At 37.8% G+C, this 25,381-nt stretch overlaps 1 protein-coding gene across 1 annotated transcript in view; it reads right to left on the reverse strand.

Moving 5' to 3' along the window:
* Positions 1-3,886: 3,886 nt before the first annotated feature.
* SCIN (scinderin) overlaps positions 3,887-25,381 on the reverse strand; it is a 72,161-nt gene continuing 50,666 nt past the window's right edge. Inside the window, exons 10-16 of the mRNA XM_012450728.2 lie at positions 21,358-21,448; positions 17,099-17,269; positions 13,397-13,574; positions 13,014-13,135; positions 9,129-9,206; positions 5,732-5,792; positions 3,887-5,048 (exon numbers count right to left, since the gene is read on the reverse strand). Of these exons, the coding sequence (XP_012306151.2) occupies positions 4,921-5,048; positions 5,732-5,792; positions 9,129-9,206; positions 13,014-13,135; positions 13,397-13,574; positions 17,099-17,269; positions 21,358-21,448 (829 nt within the window). The 3' untranslated portion in view covers positions 3,887-4,920. The remainder of the gene's footprint in view (positions 5,049-5,731; positions 5,793-9,128; positions 9,207-13,013; positions 13,136-13,396; positions 13,575-17,098; positions 17,270-21,357; positions 21,449-25,381) is intronic.

Genomic DNA, 25,381 nt, shown 5'->3' on the forward strand with positions numbered 1-25,381 from the left:
CCTTCCAAGGAATCTGTCCATTTCATCAATGTCAAGTTTATAGGCATAAACTATTTCTCTTATACATTTTAATGTCCATAGGATCAGTGGTGGTATCCTTCTTAATCTTGATATTAGTAATTTATGTTTTCCCCCTTTTTTCTTATTAGTCTGGCTAGAATTTTATCATTTTATAATTCAGAACCAAACTTTGACTTTATTAATTTCTTCTAATAGAAAAACTGTTCTTTATCATTCCCTCTTCTCTTATTTTAGATATAATTTGTTATCTTACAATTTCATAAGGTAAGAGCTTAGATTATTGATTTGAGGGCTTTTTATTTACCTAATGTAAGCATTTTATGCTATAAATTTCCTTTTAATTTATTTATTTTGAGTTGGAGTTTTGCTCTTGTTGCCGAAGCTGGAGTGCAATGGCGGGATCTTGGCTCACTGCAGTCTCTGCCTCCCGGGTTCAAGTGATTCTCCTGCCTCAGCTTCCTGAGTAGCTGGGATTACATCTATGCACCACCACACCCAGTTAATTTTGTATTTTTTAGTACAGATGGGGTTTCTTCATGTTGGTCAGGCTGCCCAACCTCGACCTCCCAAAGTGCTAGGATTACAGGCATGGACCACCATGCCTGGCCTATATTGCCTTTTAAAAATGAGGTAAGCCACGGCCTGGGTGACAGAGCAAGTATCCATCTCAAAAAAGTAAAAAAAAAAAAAAAGAAAGAAAAGAAAAGAAAAACTAGGTAAGCTGTATGCTGTATTCCACATACTTTGATAGGCTGGTTTTAATTTTCATTGAGATAAAAATATTTTCTAATTTTTCGTGTGATTTCTTCTTTTACCCAAATAATTGAGGACTTGCCAGATATCTGTTTTTGATTTCTCAATTAGTTCCATTGTGATTAGAGGCACAGTTTGTATGATTTCATCTTTTTAATTTGTTGGCATTTGTTTTATGGCCCAGAATATTTTCTGTCCTGGTAAATAGTTTAAGTTCCCTTAAAAAACAAATATACATGCTGGTATTATTGGTGGTGTTCAGTAAATATCAAATTGATTAAGTTGGTTGAAAGTATTATTCAAGTCTTTTAGATTCTTCTTGTTCTGTCAGTTACTGAGAGATGATTTCTCTATTCCAATGTAATTTTATGTATTTGTACATTATTTTCACATTAAAATTTCTGAATGACATGGAATTTACCAGGCACATATAGTAAGATGTGAATCCATCTTTTAATTTTTTTTTCCTTTAAGACCAAAGCATTGCATCATGAATATTTTAGGTAGCACAATAAGCTCAGTTGGTATTTAATAGAAAAAAAAATTTTAGAGAATATGTATAATACATATTATACTTTTAAAAAATCTAGCATAAGTCATTAAAACTAAAAGGGAGGTCATCATAGTGAAGAGAAAATAAGAAGACAGAGCAAGACAATTTTTGAAAATACATTTAAAAAAATTACAACACACCCATGCTGCATATACTATTTTCTTTTCTTCATTTTGATTAGTATTACATCCCTCTGAATAACCTATCCAATCCAGAAATTGTTGAAGCCAGTTCACTGATTATTTTGCAAAACAAAGCAAACAAATAATAGCTAAGGCCGCAAAACAATTGTTGATTTTACCTGGGTACTGTTTCCTGTTCTTTTGCTCAAAGTAATGCCATAACTTGATTCTTTATTTTAATTCTTGAGATGTACTACTCTTTTATAATTATTATTATTTTTGCAGAGATGGGATCTTAATCTTACTGTGTTGCCCAGGCTGGAGTACTGTGGCTGTTCACAGTTGCTATCATAGCTCACTACAGCCTTAAACTTCCTCTCTCCTCGGTCTCCCAAGTAGCTAGGACTACAGGCACATAGCACTGTGCCCAACTTATTATTTCTTACTAGAATAATTATTTCTGACTAATTTTTCTGGATTCATTAAAATAAATAAATAAATATATATATATATTTTATTTATTAGTCACAAATTTCAAACACCTAGGAGTGTGCTATATTGTTTGGGGCAAGAAAGGGTCTGTAAAGCACTGGTAGCTGAAGCTAAATCTATTTGTTGTGATTTCTGATCCCCAAAATCTATGAGTAAAAGCAGAGAAGAAAGAAATCTATTTCATATCAAAAATTAATAAGTATTAGCTCCACCAAAGAAAAACAAGTAATTATGAAACTTTTCTATTTGTTAATTAGGCTGTATGAAACTGCATTTCAAATCCAAAGAACTATTTTCTATGAGGAATTACATGTAATTTGAGTTTTAAGACTACACAGTGTCATTGAACAATGGAACACTCCCTAGAATAATTTTCTTTAATCCTGCAAATGTTCACCTTTTTAGAAGTAGGTTGTTTTTGATTTTGTTTTATATGGATTTTACTTGTGTTGCAGGTGTTTCTTCAAGCCACATCAACTTTAGGTGTGAAATTAAAATGCCAACTCCATAGCTGACCCTTTCTAGGACACAGTTGCTGGCAATGTCTGTGTTCACCTCTACTGTTCAGGCTGGGCAAAGGGCATAGGTACTTCCTCACCACAGTGCTTGTGCTACTAATGCTGCTGTCTTGTTACCATCACTGCCTCTGAGTCTCTGGGTTTGGGATTTGGAAAAGCAGCATTCTCACAGCTCAGGCTGTGATGAAAACTTTTCTAGTCCAGTGGTGACAGTAGAAGAGAACTCCAGAATCTTTCTCTTTCTTTAGACTTCAGCTCATTCTACCAATCATGCTTTCCTTTCAAAGCCTTTGCTCTTGGTACTCCTTCGGTCTGCATGTAACCCTGAGGTTCATTCGCCACTCGATATCTTTTTTTTTTTTTTTTTTTTAACAGCGTTTTGCTCTTGTTGCCCAAGCTGGAATGCAATGGTGTGATCTTGGCTCACTGTAACCTCCACCTCCCAGGTTTAAGTGATTCTCCTGCCTCAGCTTCCTGAGTAGCTGGGATTAGAGGTGCCCACCACCATACCTGGCTACTTTTTGTATTTATAGTAGACATGGGGTTTCACCATGATGGCCAGGCTGGTCTTGAACTCCTGACCTCAAATGATCCGCCTGCCTCGGCCTCCCAAAAGTGCTTGGATTACAGGTGTGAGCCAACACACCTGGCCTCGATTCTCTGTTTAGATATCACCTACTGATCCAGGCCTCCCCTGACCATCCTATTAGTGTTGCCTAGCCTCCTTCCCTATATTTTCTTCTTCATAGGACATATCTTTTAATATATTTCATAATATATCTATGTGTGGATTTTTTTTGCCTCTTCCCTAGGGTATAAAAACTTCCATAAAAGTTTAGATTTTGTCTGTTTCATTTATGTTGAATCCAAAGTGCCTGGAATAGTGCCTGATACTGAATAGATGCCTAATAAATGTTTATTGAATGAACAGTGCCTGGAAGTGCAGCTCCTCTCTGCTTTCTTACCTCCCACGCAAGCCCCAGGACCTCACGGGAGCATTTACCATTAGGCCATAATCAAACTGGGCCCACTTCTCCATGCCAGGACCAAATTTGAAACACATATGCCCTTCATTTCCCCAGAGAACTCCTCAGATCACTTCCCTGCTTTGTTTCCTCTTCCCATGAAATGTAGCTTCCCTCAACTACCCAGTCCTCTACCCAATGACCAAATTCAATTTTTACTTTACTGGGGCTCCAGATTCTGTCCCAACTCCTATTTTCTGGGGACCTGTATTTCACATGCAATCTCATATTTTAAAATTTTCATAATTATATAACCATGGAACAGCTGTTTATTTTGACCACATAATGAGGATGAATTAAGAAATATTAAACTCAAATCTACTTATGCATAGAAATATTTAACCTTAAAATTAATAGTGTAATTAACTCATCAAATTTGAATAAAATGTCGTAACACAAAACTTTCAAAGAGATGTATTTTAATAATGAAAAACAGCACTAGTGAAATTTTTCTATATGTATCTTTTGTGATATTAAACATTTACTGTCAAATATATATATCTAAGTGGGTAACAATACAGTTCACTTTGTCATGAAAGAACTGTGTTTTCAAGGGCTTTTAAAAAGGTTGAAAAAAAGATAAAATTCCTCTTAGAAAATAACACTCAGGAGTTAATGGCATCAAAGTCACATTGATTAAAGAAGGAAAATAACAACAAATTGTTAAAACCATCTTAACATAAACCTTACTACAAGTATACACATCTTTTGGACACAATAAAGAGAGTAACTTCCAAGGCATTACAGCTTTCTTCTCTGGCATGTTAAAAAACAAGTTTGACAAATGGCTACTGCATGATAAAATTTCCTACCTGACAAATCTCTCTAGATTGTGCATAGTAATTTATGTTTAAAAGTCATTAAAAAAAGATATAAATCAGTTTCCAGAAGAGCTAATATTGGCCCATAACGAAAGTTTCCTTTAGGTTATTTTAATATATTAATACAAGAAAACTCCAGTTTAAGAAGAATTTCAAACCAAAACTAAGCATTAAAAAATAGGTGTTTGGTTGAGGTTAATTTATTTTTTATTTTTAATTTTTTTGAAACAGAGTCTTACTCTGTTGCCCAGGTTGGAGTGCAGTAGCACAATCTCGGCTCACTGCAACCTCAGCCTCCTGAGCTCAAGCAATTCTCCTGCCTTAGCCTCCTGAATAGCTAGGATTACAGGTGTGCACCACCATGCCTAGCTAATTTTTTTGTATTTTTAGTAGAGATGGGGTTTTGCCATGTTGACCAGGGTGGTCTCTAACTCCTGACCTCAAATGATCTGCCCGCCTCGGCCTCCCAAAGTGCTGAGATTACAGGCGTGAGCCACCACCCCGGCCTTAATTTTCAAAAGACAAATAAACAAAAAAGCTTTTTCTTTTCCTCTCCTAAAACACCAATGGGATAACTGCCTTGTAATGTTTGTTTGCTTTTTACAAACACCGGATTTACCACCTGCTGGAATCCCAGCCCAGGAACCAGCCTGTGAATGTGGGTGGCTCGTGGCCCTGCTTTATGATGACAATTGGTGTCCTCTTGTCTCTTCCAGAAGGGTCTGTCTCAAGGTACATTTTGGCTAAAAAGAGTTGTAAAGACATATAAATTCAGTTAGTTTGGGTTAAAGTAACTGTAGATAGAAAATTCTTCCAATAAAAGTAATAAAATAAATTTCCTGAAGAACAAATACTGACCACATTGAAAATGAAAATTCTTTGAATAAAATTATTCAAAAGAAGGTAATGAATTAAATTTCCATTGACCAGGTAGACAAATAAAAACGATTTCATTTGATTTCTCTCATTTGCCATGAAAGGCATCATACGAGTCTCATTAATGCCTGAAAGAATTCCAAGTTTTATGGAACTGTCCTTGTGGCATAATTATTGTTATACTTTTTAATAAAAGGAAAATTGTGCCAGAAAGAACAGCATTAGTCAAAAGGAAGTTTAAAAAATCTGACTTATCACAGTCATAGAGGTTTTACTCTTTGCATAATAAAACAAAGGTTGAAGTGAATTTAAGTTTTTTGGGTTACCTTGATATAATTCTACTCTAAATTAGAAAACAAAACATATTTTTTCTTGTGCCCTTTCTGAAATTCTTCAGTTCAAAAAATCCCATTACTCTTTAGTTTTGAGGCTGAATGCTACTTCTTGATTTTGAATTGTATTATTTTAAGACACAGTGGCAAAGAGCAGTCAGACACTTGGTCATAATAGTGCCAGGTTACTGCCATAATTGTCCATCAATTCAGCTTACCAGACTTCAGAGATTCTTTTTTCTCAACTTCATTAGCATCTTTGCCAATCCAAATAAATATCTGAAAAATGAAACAAGAACAATATGTATGATTTCTGGGATGTTGACTCAGTACTAGGCCCTATGCAAAGTGCTTCACACACACACTGGTCATTGAATCCTCACAACATCCCCAGAAGTTAGGGAGGTGGAGATGGTGACCCAGAGAGGTACCATCACTTTCCCAGTGTTCACACTCATCAGAAGACATCTAAATTTACATTCAACCAGTTTCACTTCACATTTCACACTTGGATATTTTATGTTTACATGGTGTTTTCTAGTTTGTAAAGTGATCTTTCACAAAAACAACAGATTGGGTGGATTTTGTTTTTTCATCCACCCCCTAGGGTGTGACGGCAGTCAAAGGAAATGAAAATATTTCACCTCCAAATACACTTCTTTTTTTTTTTTTTTTTTTATTGCATTTTAGGTTTTGGGGTACATGTGAAGAACATGCAAGGTTGTTGCACAGGTGCACACCTGGCAGTATGATTTGCTGCCTCCCTCCCCTTCACCTATATCTGGCATTTCTCCCCATGCTATCCCTCCCCAACTCCCCACCCCCCCACTATCCCCCCTCCCCCCAACAGACCCCCGTGTATAGTGCTCCCCTCCCTGTGTCCATGTGTTCTCCTTGTTCAACACCCGCCTATGAGTGCGAACATGTGGTGTTTGATTTTGTGTTCTTGTGTCAGTTTGCTGAGAATGATGGTTTCCAGGTTCATCCATGTCCCTACAAAGGATGTGAACTCCTCTTTTTTAATGGCTGCATAATATTCCATGGTGTATATGTGCCACATTTTTCCTGTCCAGTCTATCATCGATGGGCATTTGGGCTGGTTCCAGGTCTTTGCTATTGTAAACTGTGCTGCAATGAACATTCGTGTGCATGTGTCCTTATAGTAGAACGATTTATAATCCTTTGGATATATGCCCAGAAAACAGTGTGGCGATTCCTCAAGGACCTAGAAATAGAAATTCCATTTGACCCACCAAATACACTTCTTTGACATATTTCAATATAGCTGTTCAGAGGACTAGCAAACAGAAATAGCCCTGCAAATCTGCCTTTTGTGGAAGGAGATTTGCATCTGTAGAGAATCTGCATCGATGCAGCGGGCTTTCTCTGAGGCCCTCCCTTTTTGGGATCTAGGGAAGATTTACTGAGAGTCTGACACCCTTAAAGGTTTGAAAGAAACATTTACCATCTATACTTTATGTGAGGTTTTATCTGTAACACTACCACCTTTCCTAGCAAGGCCTCTTCTCTATCTCCCATAACCAGTTTTGCCCTCCTCCAATTCCCCATTCTTTCTGTAACTTCAAAATGGTACGAAAGCATCAACCATCTGGCCATTTCTTTAGTTATTATATTCTGTATGACTCCTGTGCACGTTCATATATTTGTGTGTCTTTTCTCCTATTAATCTGCATTTATCAACTGATTTTTATGTGACCCTTTGGACAGTGAAGGGGAGATTTTCTCTTGGCCTTACTTACACAGTCATTATCCCCATTTCCTAGATGTGGACATCGGCTGGAAGGGACCACATCTAGACACAGAGCTTGTTGACGGGTGATCCCAGACTCCCTCTAGGAACCTCTGACTTAAGGTTAGTGTTTTCCTCCTCTAGTAGCGTGCCCTCCCTATAAGATGTTGGCAAAAATGCTATAATGTTTAGTGTTTAAATAGTAAGGTTTTTTTTTTAAAAAAAGTGATACAATTATGCAATCTGTATATATCCTCGTTGTCAAATGTGTGGGTTGGGTACTTTAATGATGAAAAAACATTCCTAAATTACCTTATATTGAAATCACTTTTTGTTTTGAGATGGGGTTTCACCACATTGGTCAGGCTAGTCTCCAACTACGTGATCTGCCCACCTCGGCCTCCCAAAGAGCTGGGATTACAGGCGTAAGCCACCGCGCCCGGCCATTGAAATCACTTTAAAATCACTTGTTGGCAGAGCAATTTTGGTCTGGTATGTTTAGACTGTACTCTAATTCATACTGAAAGTGCTGAAATATTTGTGTGCAGGGCACAGAACAAACCATGACAGCATGGTAGTGTAAATAAAAAGTATGATTTTAAAAAATGAAAGATGGCATGGTAAATATTCTAAAAAGTATCTATGATTACAGAAACAACAGAGTTGACTACAAATAAGAAAAATATATATCAGTAAGGAAGCATGAATTCTTTTGTTATTATTATTATTATTTTTGAGACAGAGTCTTGCTCTGTCACCCAGGCTGGAGTGCAGTGGGGTGATCTCGGCTCACTGCAACTTCTGCCTCCCAGGTACAAGCAATTATCCTGCCTCAGCCTCCTGAGTAGCTGGAAATACAGGCACCCACTACCACGCCCGGATAAATTTTGTATTTTTTAGTAGAGACGGGGTTTCACCATGTTGGCCAAGCTGGTCTTGAACTCCTGACCTCGTGATCCACCCGTGTCAGCTTTCCAAAGTGCTGGGATTACAGGCATGAGCCACTGCGCACTCAACTGTGTAAATTCTTAAATACACAAGAGTGTTTTATTGACCTGGAGATTTAAATCTCATCTAGAAATAGGTAATCCATTAACTTGGCAAGAATCTGATGTTGGGCCATCAAGTCAAATATAGTCATTGTAGATCAGAAGCTAGGGTGTGATATAACTGAATGGTTTATCAATTGGGAACAAACTTAAAAGGAACAATCTCTGTGCTTGACTCTAAGACTGGGCCTAATTCAGATAAGCATTTCACACTTGTTCTATATCATTTAATTCATAATATATTTACTTTTCTCTTTCACTGTTAATTTACGTGAACGTTAAAAAAACTATCAGATGTGGCATGTCAAATCACCATTAATTTTCTTGAAAATTAAGATACGTAAAACAGTAACATATTTTATCATGTAGATTCAAAACTATTTTGCCTGTTTTCTTCCCTAAGGGAGGGGTACCCATGACTTCCTGTCAAATTTCAAGAGAAACTTTGGATATGTCACTTTCCTAAATGGCATTGTACCCCCAGGACATTGTACACACTAATGCACTTATTAGTTAAATGAATTATAAACAAATTAGGAATGAGTAACTTTTACAAATAAATAAAAAAATACGTTTTTTGCCTACAACTGTAAAACCAAAGATGGTAGCTCTGGAATATTTTCATAGTAAGAAATCAACTTGCCATATGTATTAGTTTCATTTTTTACTCTGTGTGTGTGTGTGTGTGTGTGTGTATTTTAATACAGTCTAAATCTTTAGGCTCATTTATATCTAGACTTACCATTTCTCAAAGCAAGTTCTGTCGTGTCCCAACCAAAAATGTATTCTCTTGTTATGAACAAAGTGTAGTTTTACCTGTTCCCAAGCATCTAGTAACATGACATCATCTTCTGCTAAATCATCCTGGGTGAACTCTCCTGGAACTTCCTCAATCTGAAAATTATAAAAAGCTATATGAGCAAACAGTAAAGCAGTAATTTTTCTAATACATAGGATACAAATGCTCTGTTTTTTTTTTTCTGAGTATAGTGAAAATAAAATTTAGTAGTAATTTTTTCCTTCTTTTTCAGGTAATAAAAATTTAAATAATTTGGCATTACAAACTGATGGTATTTTATTTGGCCAGCACAGTGTTTAATATAAACATCACATTTGTGAAATTAAGTAATTAAAATATAAAGCTGGTAGAACCTTAAAATGTTCTGAGCTTTAAAAGGAATGTGGCTATGTGGCCTGAGTCTTGAGGCATGCACTCCAACTTTTGCCTTTTTTTCTGCAAATAATCAGGAATACCAAAGGGTGCCAGAGATAAGACCCCCCTCAGATCATCACTCCCCACAGAGTAAGAAAGTACTCTTCCTTGAAATGTTTTAATAGCAATCTGTAACTAATCAAATCACTGTAAGTATGCACTGGTCTTATATGAAAAAATTACATAATTCTGCTAAAATTTCTCTGTCTCTGCTTATGGTCAGTGAAACGTGAAATCCTCCACTTTAAAATGCTGACCCCATTCATTTGGAGTCAGTGTTTCCCGGGTGGCTATCCTGAAGCCTTGCATTTCCATAAACTATATAATTAATCATGTTTTCTAAATCTCATCCTTAAGGTTGACACATTTGAATGCCCACATATATAGTCAATTTGCTTACACAATCCTCTGTACTTCCAGTCCCTTATGACTAGTTGTTTCACAGATTTATGTTGCCTATCTAGTTCCCAAAGATTATTTGAGTTTATGGTCTGAGTATTAAGTTATCTTTCATTTTGTAGGTCAAGATTACTTTTAAAAAGTCAATAGGCCTGGTAATTTTAATAAATCAAAAATTTTCAATAAGATGACATTATAACATAATATTGCACGTACAAAATTTTGTTTTTATTTTTAATGGGTTAAATTGTGTTACATTATAGTTAGCATTAAAGGGTAATGGAAGGTTTAGCTTCATCCATCCAATACCAATGGGCATGTATTAATGTAAAGTTCATTTTTGCAGAATTCTGGGTGAAAACCCTCTGATCCTTAGGCAGGAGTTTGGATTATGGTTCCCAATTCTTTATTTACTCCCTCTGCCATTTAACTTTGCAGTGTAGTGGAGCTGACTGGGGCCTTGGACCATGTCATATTAGCAAAGGTGACTCATCAGGGGCCTTTTGTGTCCTTGGCTTTGTCCCTGGAAAAATATGCATAAACCTAAAGCATGCACCCAGCTTAGACAAACCTAGTTCCAGGCAGCATGCAGATATCTCACCATGACAATTCATGTTTGTTGCAGTCTGATGAGATTTTGAGATTGTTATACAAAACAAACAAAACAAAAAGCCCTGGCTATTTAGGGGGCAAATAATTTGTTTATATTATCTTTTTATAGGACATATACCAATCACATAATGATTTAAAAAAGAAAAACTTTAAATAGCACTTACTTGGTGTCAGGCACTGTGCTAATCTTTTATATGCATCAGCTAATTTAATTTTCACAACCCTTTGAAGTAGGTACTTTGATTACCGCCATTTTACAGTTGGGACAAATACAGCCCAGACTCCGTAACCAGCCTAAAGTCACACAGCCATCAAGTACTACCACCAGTTAAGTGACAACATGTGGGCAGATTGGTTCTAAAAGCTGTGTTTTTAGCTAATAGTCTCTGCTACCTTGTAGCTGCCTCACAGGAATCTACACATGTAAAGTCTACTTTGTGATAGTGATTATAAGATCAAATACCTTTTAGCAACAATCCTTTTCCTTAAACTATAAAGGGAGCAGAAGGGGTTCCAAACATCAAATAAGAAAATGAATTGCTGCAGAGGAAATGTATATTTCTCCTAAAGGCTAATATATGTGCATAACAAAAAGCCAAAGACTAACAGATTTTTTTAAAACCCAACTGAGAACAAAGGCTAGGTATTTATTTTTGTAAAACATAACTTTCTTGGAAACAAACAACTTACTTATAGCAATGTTGATAAATAATGCTAATAGAAAATTGTAGAAGCATATGCTAAAAAATAAGTTGCTTGGATGCAATATCAAGTTAACAGTCAAAACAATAAAACAGCAGATTTTTCTGATGACAAATCTATAAAATATAGCAAGTTCAGGGATTTCCTGTAAAGTAGGTGAACAAATTGTGGTATATAGCAACCAAGTATTTATCTCAATGCACTGTTTAAATCTTTAACTTGTGGGTCAAATCACTTATAAGCTGCAAGTGGGACTTGAACCACTTCATCTCAAATAATTTTATTTCTAGTAATCAAAGTATCTGCCAAAGTACATGGGAAATTTTCTTTCCTGTGCTGAAAAAGTTTGCATTCATTCACTAGGACATGTTGACCAAAATCTGTAGATCAAATTTTATATAAAGGAGGAATTAGTTCTTTAAATGAAAAATTTACCAAAAACTCAGTACATCAAACAGAGTATACCATTTTTTTTGAAACTGAGGTGAGAGGCTGTGGTCCAGGATATTCCAGAGTGCAGTGTAAAATCGCTCTTGTACTGTTTTGTACTGCATGTTTGTTTCCCCCCAGAATTCCTTGTTAACCCCAATGGTATGGTAGTAGGAGGTGGGGCCTTTGGGAGGTAATTAGGTTCAGATGAGGCCATGAGGGTGCAGTGCCCCTGCTTAGTGTCCTTATAAGGAAAGAATGAGACTAGAGCTTGCTCTCTTGGCCATGTGAGGACACAAGGAGACTAGAAAGTGGTCCCTCACCAGACATCAGATCTGCTCGTGCCTCGATCTTGGACTTCCCAGCCTTCAGAACTGTGAAAAATAAATATTTGTGGTTTCAACCACACAGTCAATGGGATTTTTGTTATAGTAGCTTGAACTAAGACATGTATGCTTGGGAACAGGTAAAACTACACTTTGTTCATAACAAGAGAATACATTTTTGGTTGGGAGATGACAGAACTTGCTTCTGATTGACTAGAAGTCAAAGCCTGTAAATGACTATGGAATGGAACATTCCTGTTGATTTCAGTTAATTTGCAACTGCATATATAGCTTTCTGTGATTTTGTCCAATGATCATATTTCTATAATGTTTTTAATTCAGTCAACATGGTGAAAATTTTTTCTCAGCTGGGAAATTGACATGTAAAATTTACATAGTTTGATAAGAAACAACAATTGCTGCCCATAGAAAATGCCAAATTATTAAATTAACAAATCCAACCACATACATATTTATACAGCAACTGCATGCTCACAGAGGTGTAAAGTAGCTGGTATTTTTAAGAGCAGCTTAATCTATATAGGACATCACAGTATTAATGCTTTCACATTCATTACATCATTGTCCCTTAAAAATACCTGTGTAAGGAACAGAAAACCAAATACTGCATGTTCTCACTTGTAAGTGGGAGTTAAATGATGAGAACACGTGGGCACATAGAGGGGAACAGCATACACTGGGGCCTATCAAAGGGTGGAGGATGGGAGGAGGGAGAGGATGAGGAAAAATAGCTAATGGGTACTAGGCCTAATGCCTGGGTGATGAAATAATCAGTACAACAAACCCCCATGACACAAGTTTACCTATGTAATGAACCTACACATTTACCCTTGAACTTAAAATAAAAGTAAAAAAAAAAAAACAACCTGTGTAGAGCATGGTTTGCAGGCAGGCTGAAACTGAAATTCAGAACAATAGCACATCTGACAGTGTCAGAGCCACATGGCAATGCCCCTCCCAGCATTGTTAGGTTCTATCCCACTGTTTAAAGACACTTACGATGAATCTTCCAGTTTTGTTAGAGCAGCCATAAAGCCGAGGTGGATGATCTTCAGCCTGGGTTTCTAGTAGTGGTGAGGTCTGGTAGTCTTTTTTCCCTCCAAGGGAATTCCAGAACTCCTCTGTGGAAAACACACTCAGTTATCCAGTGCATTTTCAGGGACATATGCTTGCTGTTGCTTTATATGAACAAATATTATCTCACTTTGACATCAATGTTGAGAAGTTACTTAAAGAAATCAGGTACCATCACCAACCCCAACTAATGGAGAGATTGTTAACCCTTATAAGCCATTAGAAAGTGACTTTTTGGTGAAAAAAGGATGATTAGCCATCATATTAATATAAATTCTAGTTAGTGCCCTTGGCCCCACAGCACACACCTGGTTCCTTGCCTTCTTGGATCCTTGAGGTTTTGCACTTGAGGACACCTGCTATATACTCTGCTCCTTTCTCCTCCTCCTGGCTAGCACCTTTTCCTATCCAGATGTAGCCACTATTTTGTGGCAGTTTCAGGACAAAAGCATCGTTAGAATTCAGTACATTTGTGTCAACATCAATCTGGAAATATGAAGAAAAATAAAACAGTGATTCAAATTCATTGTTGCTCCCTCAATAAACATGTCCCAGAAACTGTGACTGTGGCAAAGCATCCATAGCCTTCTGCCCTATCCCAGTACATTAAATCAAGGCAGCTCTGGGATACCTCCATGGTGTTTTAAACCTTAGAGTAGGAGCACTTTGGTCTGTGTCACTTGCGAATTTATGACTCTGTGTCACTATGAGAACCTTCTGAACATATGACTGTGGTACTGCATAATTGTGGAATGAGTGTGATGTGTGATTCCAGAAAGAGGAAGAAGAACCAGAAAGCAAGACTGAGGGGAGCAGCTGAGAGGGAGGAAAACAAGAGACTGTAGTGATCTTGAGGCAAGTGAGGAAAATGCTTCAAGAAGACAGGGGTGATTTGCTGTGCCAAATGGTGCTGCTTGGCCAACCACACTGAACTGCCAGGATGAAGGCAACCACAATGTGGAGAGTTGAATTTCACCAGGTTTGTCAGGCGCCTTTCCAAGGAGAGACCACAAGAGGAGGAAGGAATGGCTGTTGGAAGTTTTAAAGGCATGTCCAGGAATTGGGAACATTCAGGAAAATGGTTAAATTCCTCTCCCAGCAGGAAGCAGGCCTCACAGACCAAGCTCCAAGGAATCTATCAGATGTGATGGTGCAGAATTACAGGAACCAAGTCTAGCTTCCAGAGCCTCCAATTTCTAATCTATACATCTCATTATGGGTACAGAGGAAAGAGCCAGGATGATGGATAGAAGGTGACAAGAGACTCGTGCCTAGACTGTTGTGAGATCAGGAAATGAGATCTAAAACAGAACCTTCATAAAGCCTTAGCCTGCCAGGAAAAGAAGACAGGAAGAGTTGTAAAATGATCTTGACTGGTGCATTTTAGAGAGGCTAGGAATGTGAAAGCTGGTTTGAGGGGCTGCAGGGAGGGAAAAAGATGCACTGCAAGCAGCTGATGAGGTCTTATAAAGGAATACCCAATGGGGAAGAGATCAGAATGTAACAATGGTGCATTTTGGTTGACTTTCCCATCTGAAATCAACTGAGAATGTTCATAGATAATGAGTGTTTAAATGTCATCTTGATAGTTTTTAAATGTCAAAAAAATAGTGTTAATTAAACACAGAAGGTGTGTACAGAAGGTTCTGGATGAGATCAATACATATGCCAGCATTTAAACCATATGACTGAATGAGACCATTGTGAAAGGACCAAGGCTGAGGCTTGGAGCGCTCAAGGACTTAGAGTTCAAGCAGAAGAGGAAAATCCAGCAAACGACCCCAAGAGGAGTGGCCAGTAGGTTAGGAAGAAACCATGGTAAGTGTGGGGATACATTCACCTAGTGAAAAAAGAAGTGTTCAATAAACCTGGAAAGGCTGACTGGCAAATGCTAGTGGGAGGCTGAGAAAAATGAGATCAGAGAAGTGACCTTTGATTGTGGCATGAGGGAGGTCATTGGCAAACTAGATAAAAACCATTTCAGTGGACTAGTGGGATGGACACCTGATTGAGGTGGCTTTAGAGAGAACTGGCTTTAAGAAGTAGAGATAGTGAGTGAGTGAAAACACTCAAGACAAACCTTTCAATGATATGTGCTCTTAAGAAGGACAGAGAAATGATGTAGTAGCTGGAGAAGGTCATGGTCAAGGTCAAGACACAGTTTTTAAAGCAATGACAGGAGGTTTTTGTTGCAGCCATTTTTGTAGTTCAAAGTAAATGATTCCAGATAGAAAAATAAATCGATGATACAGAAATGAAAGGAGATTACTGCCTGCAATCACGATGAACTAGAAGCAGAATAAATGCATGGGAAAGACAGAAATCCAGGAGATTCCTTTGGAAAGCAAGAGAGGAAGGGATCCTGGATAGAATTTGTTGGCCAGATGGTCAGGGGAGGAATTGGGCCTTAGATAGGAGCCATAGTCTATGTAATAAACATTTAATAAATCATTTATTGATATATCACTTTACACAAATATATTATTCATTGCTAATTTATGGATAATAGTATATATTATTCACTTATAAGATACTTTATTATATGGAAATTTCTAATATATTTATGAACTTAAAAATATAAATAAAAATTTGATATCTATTTCATAAAAAGAGGGAAAGAGAATATATATACAGATGCAGACAAATTGATGAAATTGCAGGGGAGTGGATAAGGTGATTTATACATAATTTATCTTCTCTCTGAACTCTGAATCAGAGTTATCAGTAGAGAGAAGTGGGTGCTGGGGATCTCAGGAGAAAGGAGAACATGAAGGGTGGGGTGTGAAGGAGGCAGAGCGTTCATGGATTCAGCTATAGGCCTAGAGAATTGTCAGAATGTGCATTCTGGAGAAAAGGAGCCAAAGGAGATAGTTGTCATTGATTAGATGACTGAAACAGATTTCTGAGGAGCTATAGTTATTGCAAATGGCAAAATGTAATCTAGGACCATGTGAGTGTGACATGAAATGCAGTCAAGGAAAAGACTGCTGGAAGAGAGAAGCCGGAGAGACAGAAATAATGAGACAATGGCTGAAGCCATCAAAGAAGAGGGCAAGGACAGGCAGTTCAGTCTATGATAGCACAAGAGGTCTGGAGGAAGGAAAGTCTGATTAAAAAGGAGAGAGGCAAGATAAAATCAAAGATGTAAGAGTGAGCAGGGAGGGAACTTGTCCAGCCCCATCCTGAGGCCATGGTGAGTGGGCCTTGTCCTCAGAGGACAGTCTTAGAGAAATCAGGTGCAGGCAGAGGGAGGCTTAGAGAAGTCACAGGTGGAGGGATGAGATGATCAACCCAGACTTAATGGGTCTGCTATTGGCTTGTATGGAGGGGAAGGCTGGGAAGAGCTCTAGGCTTGATATGCGGAGTGTGCTAGGCAGTGTAACAGTGATGTGGGAGTTTAATGGTGACCGGGGTGACTGGGCTTTCAGTGGTGATTGTCCTAAGGTTAAAGCACTCAGCCATTTAAAAACCTGGGCAGGCTGGCCTTGTCCATACCTGGAGGTCTTCTTATCTTGTGGCACCATTGCATGGGGTTTGATTTCTCTCCCAGAAGCAGTCAGAAACAGCTCATTGAGCCACTTAAGTTACAGTTCTGGTCCAATGTGGCAGGACATGCCTCCCATATTTGTTACACTTGTGCAAACGAGGGCCTTCCCTCTACAATTTCTCCGGTGTGGTCAGTCACCTGACCATCACCCGTGATCCATCCACTTCAGGCCTTTCAGGATGGAGCTTAAGCACCCTCATGATTTTGACAGCTAATTTGTAATAGTATTCTTAAAATTCATTTGTTTGGGTTCATTGCAACTGAAAAATGTGAGGCCTACTAGTATCTGGAGTTTTACTTTTTACTTAACTCTCCTGTTTTTAGTGTTTTTAAAATTTTTGAACAGTGGATTAATTATAGAAATGAAGGGAGTTTACTTGCCAAAAGTCTAATATTTGCTGGTGGCTCAGGTCCACTGGGAAGTCCATAACTAGGGCATGTTTTATGGAATGCATGACATTACCTCTACAATTCTGGTGATAGATGCCAGGTTTCTCCGGACTTGAAAGAGGCGTGTAGGGGGAGCAGGTGTCTGACCTCCTTTCTTTGATGTTCCATTCTTGTAAATAATGAGCGGTTTGTCTTTGAACAAACTCAGCAGGTGAACAGGCTCTTTGCCTTGGGAGACTCGGATCTGATGGGGGAGGAGAATACAAGAAATATAATTAAGAGTGCTATGAAAGAATGTTTTAGTTCTAAAGGTCTTGTTATTTTTTCTTTTTGAAAATGAAACAAAAAAAAAGTCGAGAGCAGAAGGAATAATGATTAACAGAAAATATAGGCTAATGATAATCAGTTTTCCATTTTGACTTAAGAATCTGTTGTTACCCTAGGCACCGTGTCCCTGAGTAGTTTCTTGTCAGGGGAAACATCACCATGCTGCAATACTTTCTGCTTTTGAAAAGTATGAAAATGTAAGTTTGTTCATCTACATCTCCGAAAGAGAAAAGATAACACCAAAGTGCTGGTGTCTGACCTTATATGAAAATTACTCCTCTTTCAAGGGCGCCAGTAACACTTACAGATATTTACAGATGTACTAGGGTCTTGTGTGTTTCGGATCTGATTCAGAAGGTTAAGAGATGTGCATTCAAATGCTTCACAACATAAGATGACCCCAGATCATACTCATTATTTTTATATCTCTGCATTTGTAAAATAAAAGAGTTATGCATACACAAAGATTCTATGCAAGCATTAAAACTGGCAAAAATAACCAATATGTTTTCTTACCTATAGAAATGTAATAGTAAATATGCTTAATATACGCCAAGACTACCTTTTAGTATTTAAAAATACTACTTTTTAGGATAAGGAAATTGCAAAAAAAAAAAGGGGGGGGAGAAATTATTTGCTTGATTTTTATTTATTAACCCCAAATGCTGGATTAGAATTTTCCATTTCTCGAACAAACTATTGAAGCATTTACATAATGAGTTCAAATTTCATGTCAGTCTCCCATTGTTTTCATTTGTTCTGCCCTATGCTAATATTGAGTTGTCTTACTTCCCTTGGTCTGTCTTTTTCTAGAAACCAGGTGAATGGGAACGCTGATGCAGGTACCATTATAGGAAGGCATAGGGGCATTGAAAATAATTGACTTCACAAATATATTTCAATTAGTAGGCATTCAAACAAGTGAGCAGCAAATTATGGACATGTTTTGTCAGTTATAGTCACGCAAATACCTGAAAGTGTTGGCTTAGCATTTCACGTGACGTGGAGAAAACTTAAATTGCCAACACGAGAGAAAGGGAACCACTGATTAAATCCCATCCCTTACTGTCAAAGGAGAATAAGAAAGAAAAAAGGTCGATTAAAAGATGTTCAGTATGGTTAATATATTCTACAAAGGAGCATTTAAAACCGCAATACAGGACTTTAGTTTTTTTTGATGCATTATTGCAAGCTACTGCCATCTAGTGATTAAACTAAAACTTACCATTTTGTTGTCAATTTAGGATTCATGGGAATTCATTAATCTAATGTATCAAATATAGTACTATGGAATATGTAAGACAATGCATATCTTCAAAGTTTTTTACTAGTTTGGTAAGGCATACCTTAAAGATCAAGTAAATTGCATAGAACTAAGTGCGTTTAAAGAATTCAGTTATCTTATTAATTTGTTAATTAAAAATTAGCAAGTTAATTTGTTTTTAAAAAATTAATATGCACCTTTAAATTTAGATTTAACTTGTTTTATGTATCTACTAACTCTTGCCAAGATGGAAAGGAAACCAAATGGAGGACCAACTTCAGCCTCCACATCTTAACACTTTATGTTCTAAAGTGTCTAAAACTTGCCGCTCCATTTAATTATTACATTTAAATAAGCAATTACACATATAAAGATTTGAAAATAAGACAGAAAAGCCCTTTTATACCACATAGAATCTTAGCTCCCTTACATCAGGAATGAGGAAGTTAAACAGGCACAATCATGCGAAGGGAATGTTTGATGCTGCTGTATCAGAAACATCACCGCACCGGCCAAGTGTACACCCGCTTTCAGTTTGAACTCTAGTCTGTAAGATCTTTTCCCACCACATGGGAACAGATGCCTTCTCAAAAACTGGCCAAAGAAAACAGGCAGGCAGAAAACAGGCAGCAGTGTGCACAGCTCCAGCTAGGAAGAGACAGGGAGTGAGAAGGAATGAGAGAGAGGGAGAGAGAAAGCTTAAGCTAGCTGTAAGGACAAGGAACAAGCAAGTGCGCTCTCCCAGAATGAACGAGAAAGCAGACAGACACACTGACGCACACTAGAGGAAAATCAGGTCTCCCTGAAGTCTGTATGTCCGTTATACGGTAAGGAATTAAATAAACAAAGATCAAAACTTTTTCATGGTAACTAAGAAGGGTTCTGAAACAAGTAGCAGATACTCTACCACAAATATAAAAGGAGGAGCAGTAGCACTTGAGAAAAGAGAACAGAATGTTGAACCAGGCTAGAAACAGCAGTCTCTTAAACACAGTGAGGAGATCTAGAACTCGACACTGATATTGTCTGACATTGTATAACATTTAAAGTTTTATAATAAATAAAGCAGCATATTATCTCTTCCTGCTCCTTTATTGTAATCTCTCTCTCTGTCTCTAGATATAGATATGATAGATAGATAAGTTAGATAAATAGATATACTAAAATGTTGACTCATTTATAATTACATGAAATTTTCATTTTGAATTTGGATTCAGTCACTCTCGACAAGTAATTTCAGAAATACCCAAATAAAAAAAATACATCTCTCCTTTCTCTCACACCATCCTCTCTCTTGCCCTTCCTCTTCTCTCCTCCTTCCTACCTGTCTCATTTCTTCCTCCATGATTTCCCTCTCTTCTCTTCCCTCTCCTTCCCTTATCTTTTCTCCCTATCTTTTCTCTTTGTCCCTCCCACTTCTGTTCATTCTTTCTCCCTCTCCACCACTTCCTCCCTCACTTTTGGGTGTTGGACTTTGTTTCAGTAAAGATTCTGGTACCTAAAAGGGAAAATAAGGACTCATGCTACTTCATCAAGGTTTATTTATGTTTATTTGTGCAAAACATAACTTACGCCTGTTTAAGATTTCAGAGTGTAAGAAAATGCTTCTATTTTCTACCTATTAATTAGAATTGTTAATCTATGCTTGTTCTGTACTGTTGTATTTATTTCCCATTGTTGGTCTAACAAATTACCATGATTTCATGGCTTAAAACAACACAAATTTATCATCTTACGGTTCTGGAGGTCAGAAGTCTGAAATGAGTTATGGGCTAATTTAATCACTGGGCTAAAATCTGGAATAGCAATTTAGTCATGGGGCTAAAACCAAGCTATTGCAGGGCTATAGTCCCTTCTAGAGGCTCTAGGAACAAATCCATTCTTTGCTTTTTCTGCCTTCTAGAGGTTGCCCATATTCCTTTGCTGGGGCCTCTCTTCCATCTTCTTTTTTTTAATTTTATTTTTTAATTGACTAACAATAATTGTAGATATTCATGAGATACATACAGTGTATAGTGATCAGATTAGGGTAACTAGCATACTATCATCTCAAACATTTATCATTTCTTTGTGTTGGGAACGTTCAATATCCTCCTTCTAGGAGTTTGCAACTATATAATATGTAATTGTTCTCTCTATCCTGAAAGCTAACGATCAGTGGTTGAGTCTTCCCCATGCTGACTGTTCCCCAAACAGAATCTAGCTTTCTGTTTTACTTATAAGGACTGTGGTGATTACACTAGGCCCACCCAGTAATCCCAGATTATCTCCCTAGTTTAAGATCTGCTGATGAGCAACCGTAACTCCATCTCCGACCTTAACGCTCCTTTGCTTTGTAACATAACACACTCGCAGGTTCTGAGGACTAGGACACGAACACCTTGGGGGCATTAATCTGCCTACCGCATCTGTTAAACAACAGCTGGAAACAATAATAAAGGTAAAACAGTTTTAATGTCAAGCAACGATCACTGACAGGGTGTGATTCTAATGGGAAGATTCTTTTGGGATCTTAAATCTGTTGATAGTTTTTTGTTTTTGTGTTTGTTTGCTACCTCCTTTCCAAAATCTGAGAGAACTAGTTTGGAATGAGAGTAGGAATATTTGCATTTCAAACTGAAAACATAGTTCCTATCAAGAAAAAGTCAAATTTCTATCCCAACTTGGGAGGGACCTATAGCTATCCATTGAGCTAGCAAGACTGTAACTTGTGTGAGTTTTGGGGGTAAAAATATCCCAACCTGCACAGCCTGTCCTCCGAGGGACCGATCCAACTGAACAGTCAGGAACGCGGATGTCGTCAGCTCATCTCGTGTGGCATTTGCTCCTTGCCTAGAAAAATGAAAGTGAAATAAATTACCTTGCCTTTGAGTTTTAAGATCATCTTAAAGATCAAGAAGAAACTGTTTTAGCATGATATGAGCTGTTAAGCTATTGTTTTTTTCAAGGTTCTTAACATTGAATTGTCCTATGTGTTGTCTAGAACTGTATATTGCAGGGCTATTTTTTTCTATTTTGTTGCAGGCATTTTTATCTCCTTTTTAAAGAAATTGAGCTTTTGCTCCTTACATAACTTAGCCAAGTAATCAGGTTCATCCGATTTCAGGTTGGAGCTGCTTATTTTTAAGAAAAGATCTCTACAGTGAAAAATAATCCATCTAAGATGAGAATATGAGCCAAACTTACTAGGTTAGATTTTAGGGGCAGTTTGTCTTTCTATGACTATTTGGTGAGAATGTACCAAATGTCTGGAGCCCAGAAAAATCAAGAAAATAATAATGAGAAGTAGACAATGGAGAGGCCCCATTTTGTCATTTTAGCAATTCCATAAGGAACTATTTATTAGTATTATTATTTGAGACAGAATCTCACTCCGTCACCCAGGCTAGAGTGTGGTGGTGTGAAGTAGGCTCACTGCAACTTCTGCCTCCTGGGTTCAAGCGATTCTCCTACCTCATCCTCTCGAGTAGCTGGGATTACAGTTGCTAATTTTTGTATTTTTAGTAGAGACAGGGTTTCACTATGTTGGTCAGGCTGATCTGAAACTACTGACCTCAGGTGCTCCACCCACCTCGACCTCCCAAAGTGCTGAGATTATAGGCATGAGGCAACGTGCCCCACCAACCTTAAGGAATTATTAATAAGGCTGTTCAAGAAGCTAAGCTTCCAGCACTCAGATAAGGGTCAGTCAATCACTATGTCCAGTTCATCTGTAAGCCTGTCTTTCTAGGGTAGCTTGTGGCTGTTAACTCTGTCTCACTTTAACCTGTAACTTGTGGGAGATCTGCTGTTTGATGAGCTTGTAGAGAAGACAATAAAAGAAAACAAAACAAAACCCAAAACGTGGTAAAAGCACTCATTGAGCATTGTTTACTTTTAGCCAGCTTTTCCATTTCTATCTAACTAGTGGTTAGCAGCAGGAATACTAAACTTGGATTTAGACTTTGAAAGTTAACTATTAGATTGGTGCAAAAGTAATTGCAGCTTTTGCTATGAAAAGTAACGGCAAAAGCTGCAATTATTTTTGCACCAACGTAATATATCTTTTCTTCTAAAATTTTGACAGTAAACTGATCCTTACTCAGAACAGATTAAAATAATCTGCCATCTTGGGAAACACACACACACACACACACACACACACCCTCAAAACACTGGGGACAGGGTGTGTATCTTATCACAGAATTGTCCATTGGACCAGCATAGGCAAATGGTTGATGTAAAATGTTCTACAAAGGAGTGCAAAAAAAAAAAATGCACACAAATGTTGATAAGAAAATAAAAAGCACTTTCCCTAATAAAGGAACTACTAAAAATGTAGTGTTTTAATGTCAATAGCCTACATTTTCCATGAGCCTATAGTGCTAACCAACACCTCTGTGTGCACTGGAAACCTAGGTGGGGAGTTACACGGAGCTGCGTGATGACTAGCCACCGCAGAGTCTGTCACATCTGTGGTTTCCTGAGTTCTTGCTTCCAGCTGCTGTTAAAAATGGTGGTTTTCCATTTTGCTTTTATTCTAGAGGGAAGAAATGCAACCACCAAACAGACAATGTTACCCAACTTTTGTCTTCATTTTGCTCCTTTTATTTTTTTGGAGTATTTCAACTAGCAAACCTAAAAAACATCACTAAGCTTCTGCCTTCTGACACTCTTAATAAATACTTATCTACTTATCTTAAACCTCTCTTCCTGATCCTAGGTATCATACTTCCATTCACACAGATTCAAGAATTCCACTACAATCAAGAAGTAACACAGTCATTCTTTGTTTCTAATTTTGAAATCTTATGCTGAACAAAGCAATATACTCTGACATATTTTTTTCTTTATAAACCTGTGGTGGTTGTTGCTCACTAAATATGAGTGCTGCATAAAAATCGGATTTACTACCTTAAGAGATTGATCATTGTCATCTGTTCAATTTTAATTACCTGACGTTTTAGAGAAAAGATCACTGCTGACATTTTTGTCCCATCACTTCAGAATACAAGTGGTTTCATAACTTAGAGAGACCAATTTGTGTGTATTCAGAAGTGGACTTAATTCTAGTTTCTCAGCTTTAACTCTGCCTCTTGAAGTTAACCTATTTATATCCTTTATTGAAATTATCACGTAAACTGGAAAGTTGTTTAATTTGAAAGCCAATCTTCAGTGGAACTGCTTATTTTTTGAAAGCCTCTTCACTACCTTTGTGGAAGCTTTTGAAGTTCCACAAACCATACAACACTAACAAACTTACATACTTAACATCCATGATTTCAAATGGCAAAGACTCACAAAAGGACTGAAGTATTTAACTTACATTCTTGATATCCCCCAAATATATATGTTCTCACCATAGAAATGTTGAACATTGCAAATTGAAATGAAGAAAACTAAATGACCATCTCCTCCATTCCCTTCCAAAGACAGTAACTATTAACAATGTGGTGCCTTCTCATTGTCTTCTTTTTCCTTTTGCATTCTGTTACAGTGTGGGCCAAACCTGTCTTCCACCTAAGATTTTTAATCTCAGGAAATAAAACACTACCCATTTATGCTCAGACCAGAAACCCAGGGGTTATCCTCATCTTTGTCGTCTTCTCCATTCCCCATCAACAGTGCTTCTGGTGCCAATAACTTGCCACCTTGCAAAATAGTCTCATTCTTTCCTTCCCTATTGTCACTACTCAATTCAGGCCACATCATTCAGCTGGATTATTGCAACACATTCCCAATGGTCTTCCTGCTGCTAGCCCTCCTCCACCAATCAATTCTGTAGATGCCAATCAGAATAATTTATCTAAATTGAAAACCAGGTTAGGCGTGGTTGCTCATGCTTGTAATCCCAGCACTTTGGGGAGGGTGAGGCGGGTGGATCACTTGGGGTCAGGAGTTCAAGACCAGACTGGCCAACATGGTGAAACACCATCTCTACTAAAAACACAAAAAATTAGCCAGGTATGGTGGTGTGTGCCTCTAATTTCAGCTACATGGGAGGCTGAGGCAGGAGAGTTGCTTGAACCTGGGAGGGAGAGGTTGCAGTGAATGGAGATGGTGCCACTGCACTCCAGTCTGGTCAGCAGAGCAAGACTCTGTCTGAATGAAATGAAATGAAATGAAGTGAAATGAAATGACATGAAATGAAAACCAATCATATAACACCCCATACAAAGTCTTTGAGGGGCACTCAATATCTTGAAAATAAAGTTCGTCCTCCTCAGGATGGTTTATGAGGCCATTTACAATTTGGCTCCTTCTGATTTCCCTGGTTTTATATTTTGCCCTCTAAATGTGCTCCAGCCATACTTTATGACAAGCAGATTACAGCACACTTTTTTCCTGCGTTGCTTGAAACAACTTCCCTATTTGCCTGCCTGTCTAGGTCCCACTTCAATGTCACTTTTTCTAGGAACCTGTCTTACGTCGTTCTCTCTTGCTTATAACAGAATGCCTGAGACAGGGTAATTTATAAGGAAAAAGAACTTATTTTTACAGTTATGGAGGCTGAGAAGTCCAAAGTCAAGAGTTCACATCTAGTGAGGGTTTTCTTGCTGGCAAAGACTCTGCAGAGTCCTGAGGCAGTGCAGGCATCACATGGTGAGTGGGTTGAGTGTGCCAGGTCAGGTTTCTTTCTCTTCTTATAAAGCCACTGGTCCCATTCTCATGATAGCCCATTAATCCATTAATAGACTTATTCATTCATGAGGGCTATCACCTCTTAAAGGCCCCATCTCCCAATACTTCCACACTGAAGATTAAGTTTCAACATGAGTTTTAGAG

Source organism: Aotus nancymaae, unplaced genomic scaffold (assembly GCF_030222135.1).
Source record: "Aotus nancymaae isolate 86718 unplaced genomic scaffold, 86718_ANA_hifiasm-v0.15.2.pri h1tg000025l, whole genome shotgun sequence".
NCBI classification, from domain to species: domain Eukaryota; kingdom Metazoa; phylum Chordata; class Mammalia; order Primates; family Aotidae; genus Aotus; species Aotus nancymaae.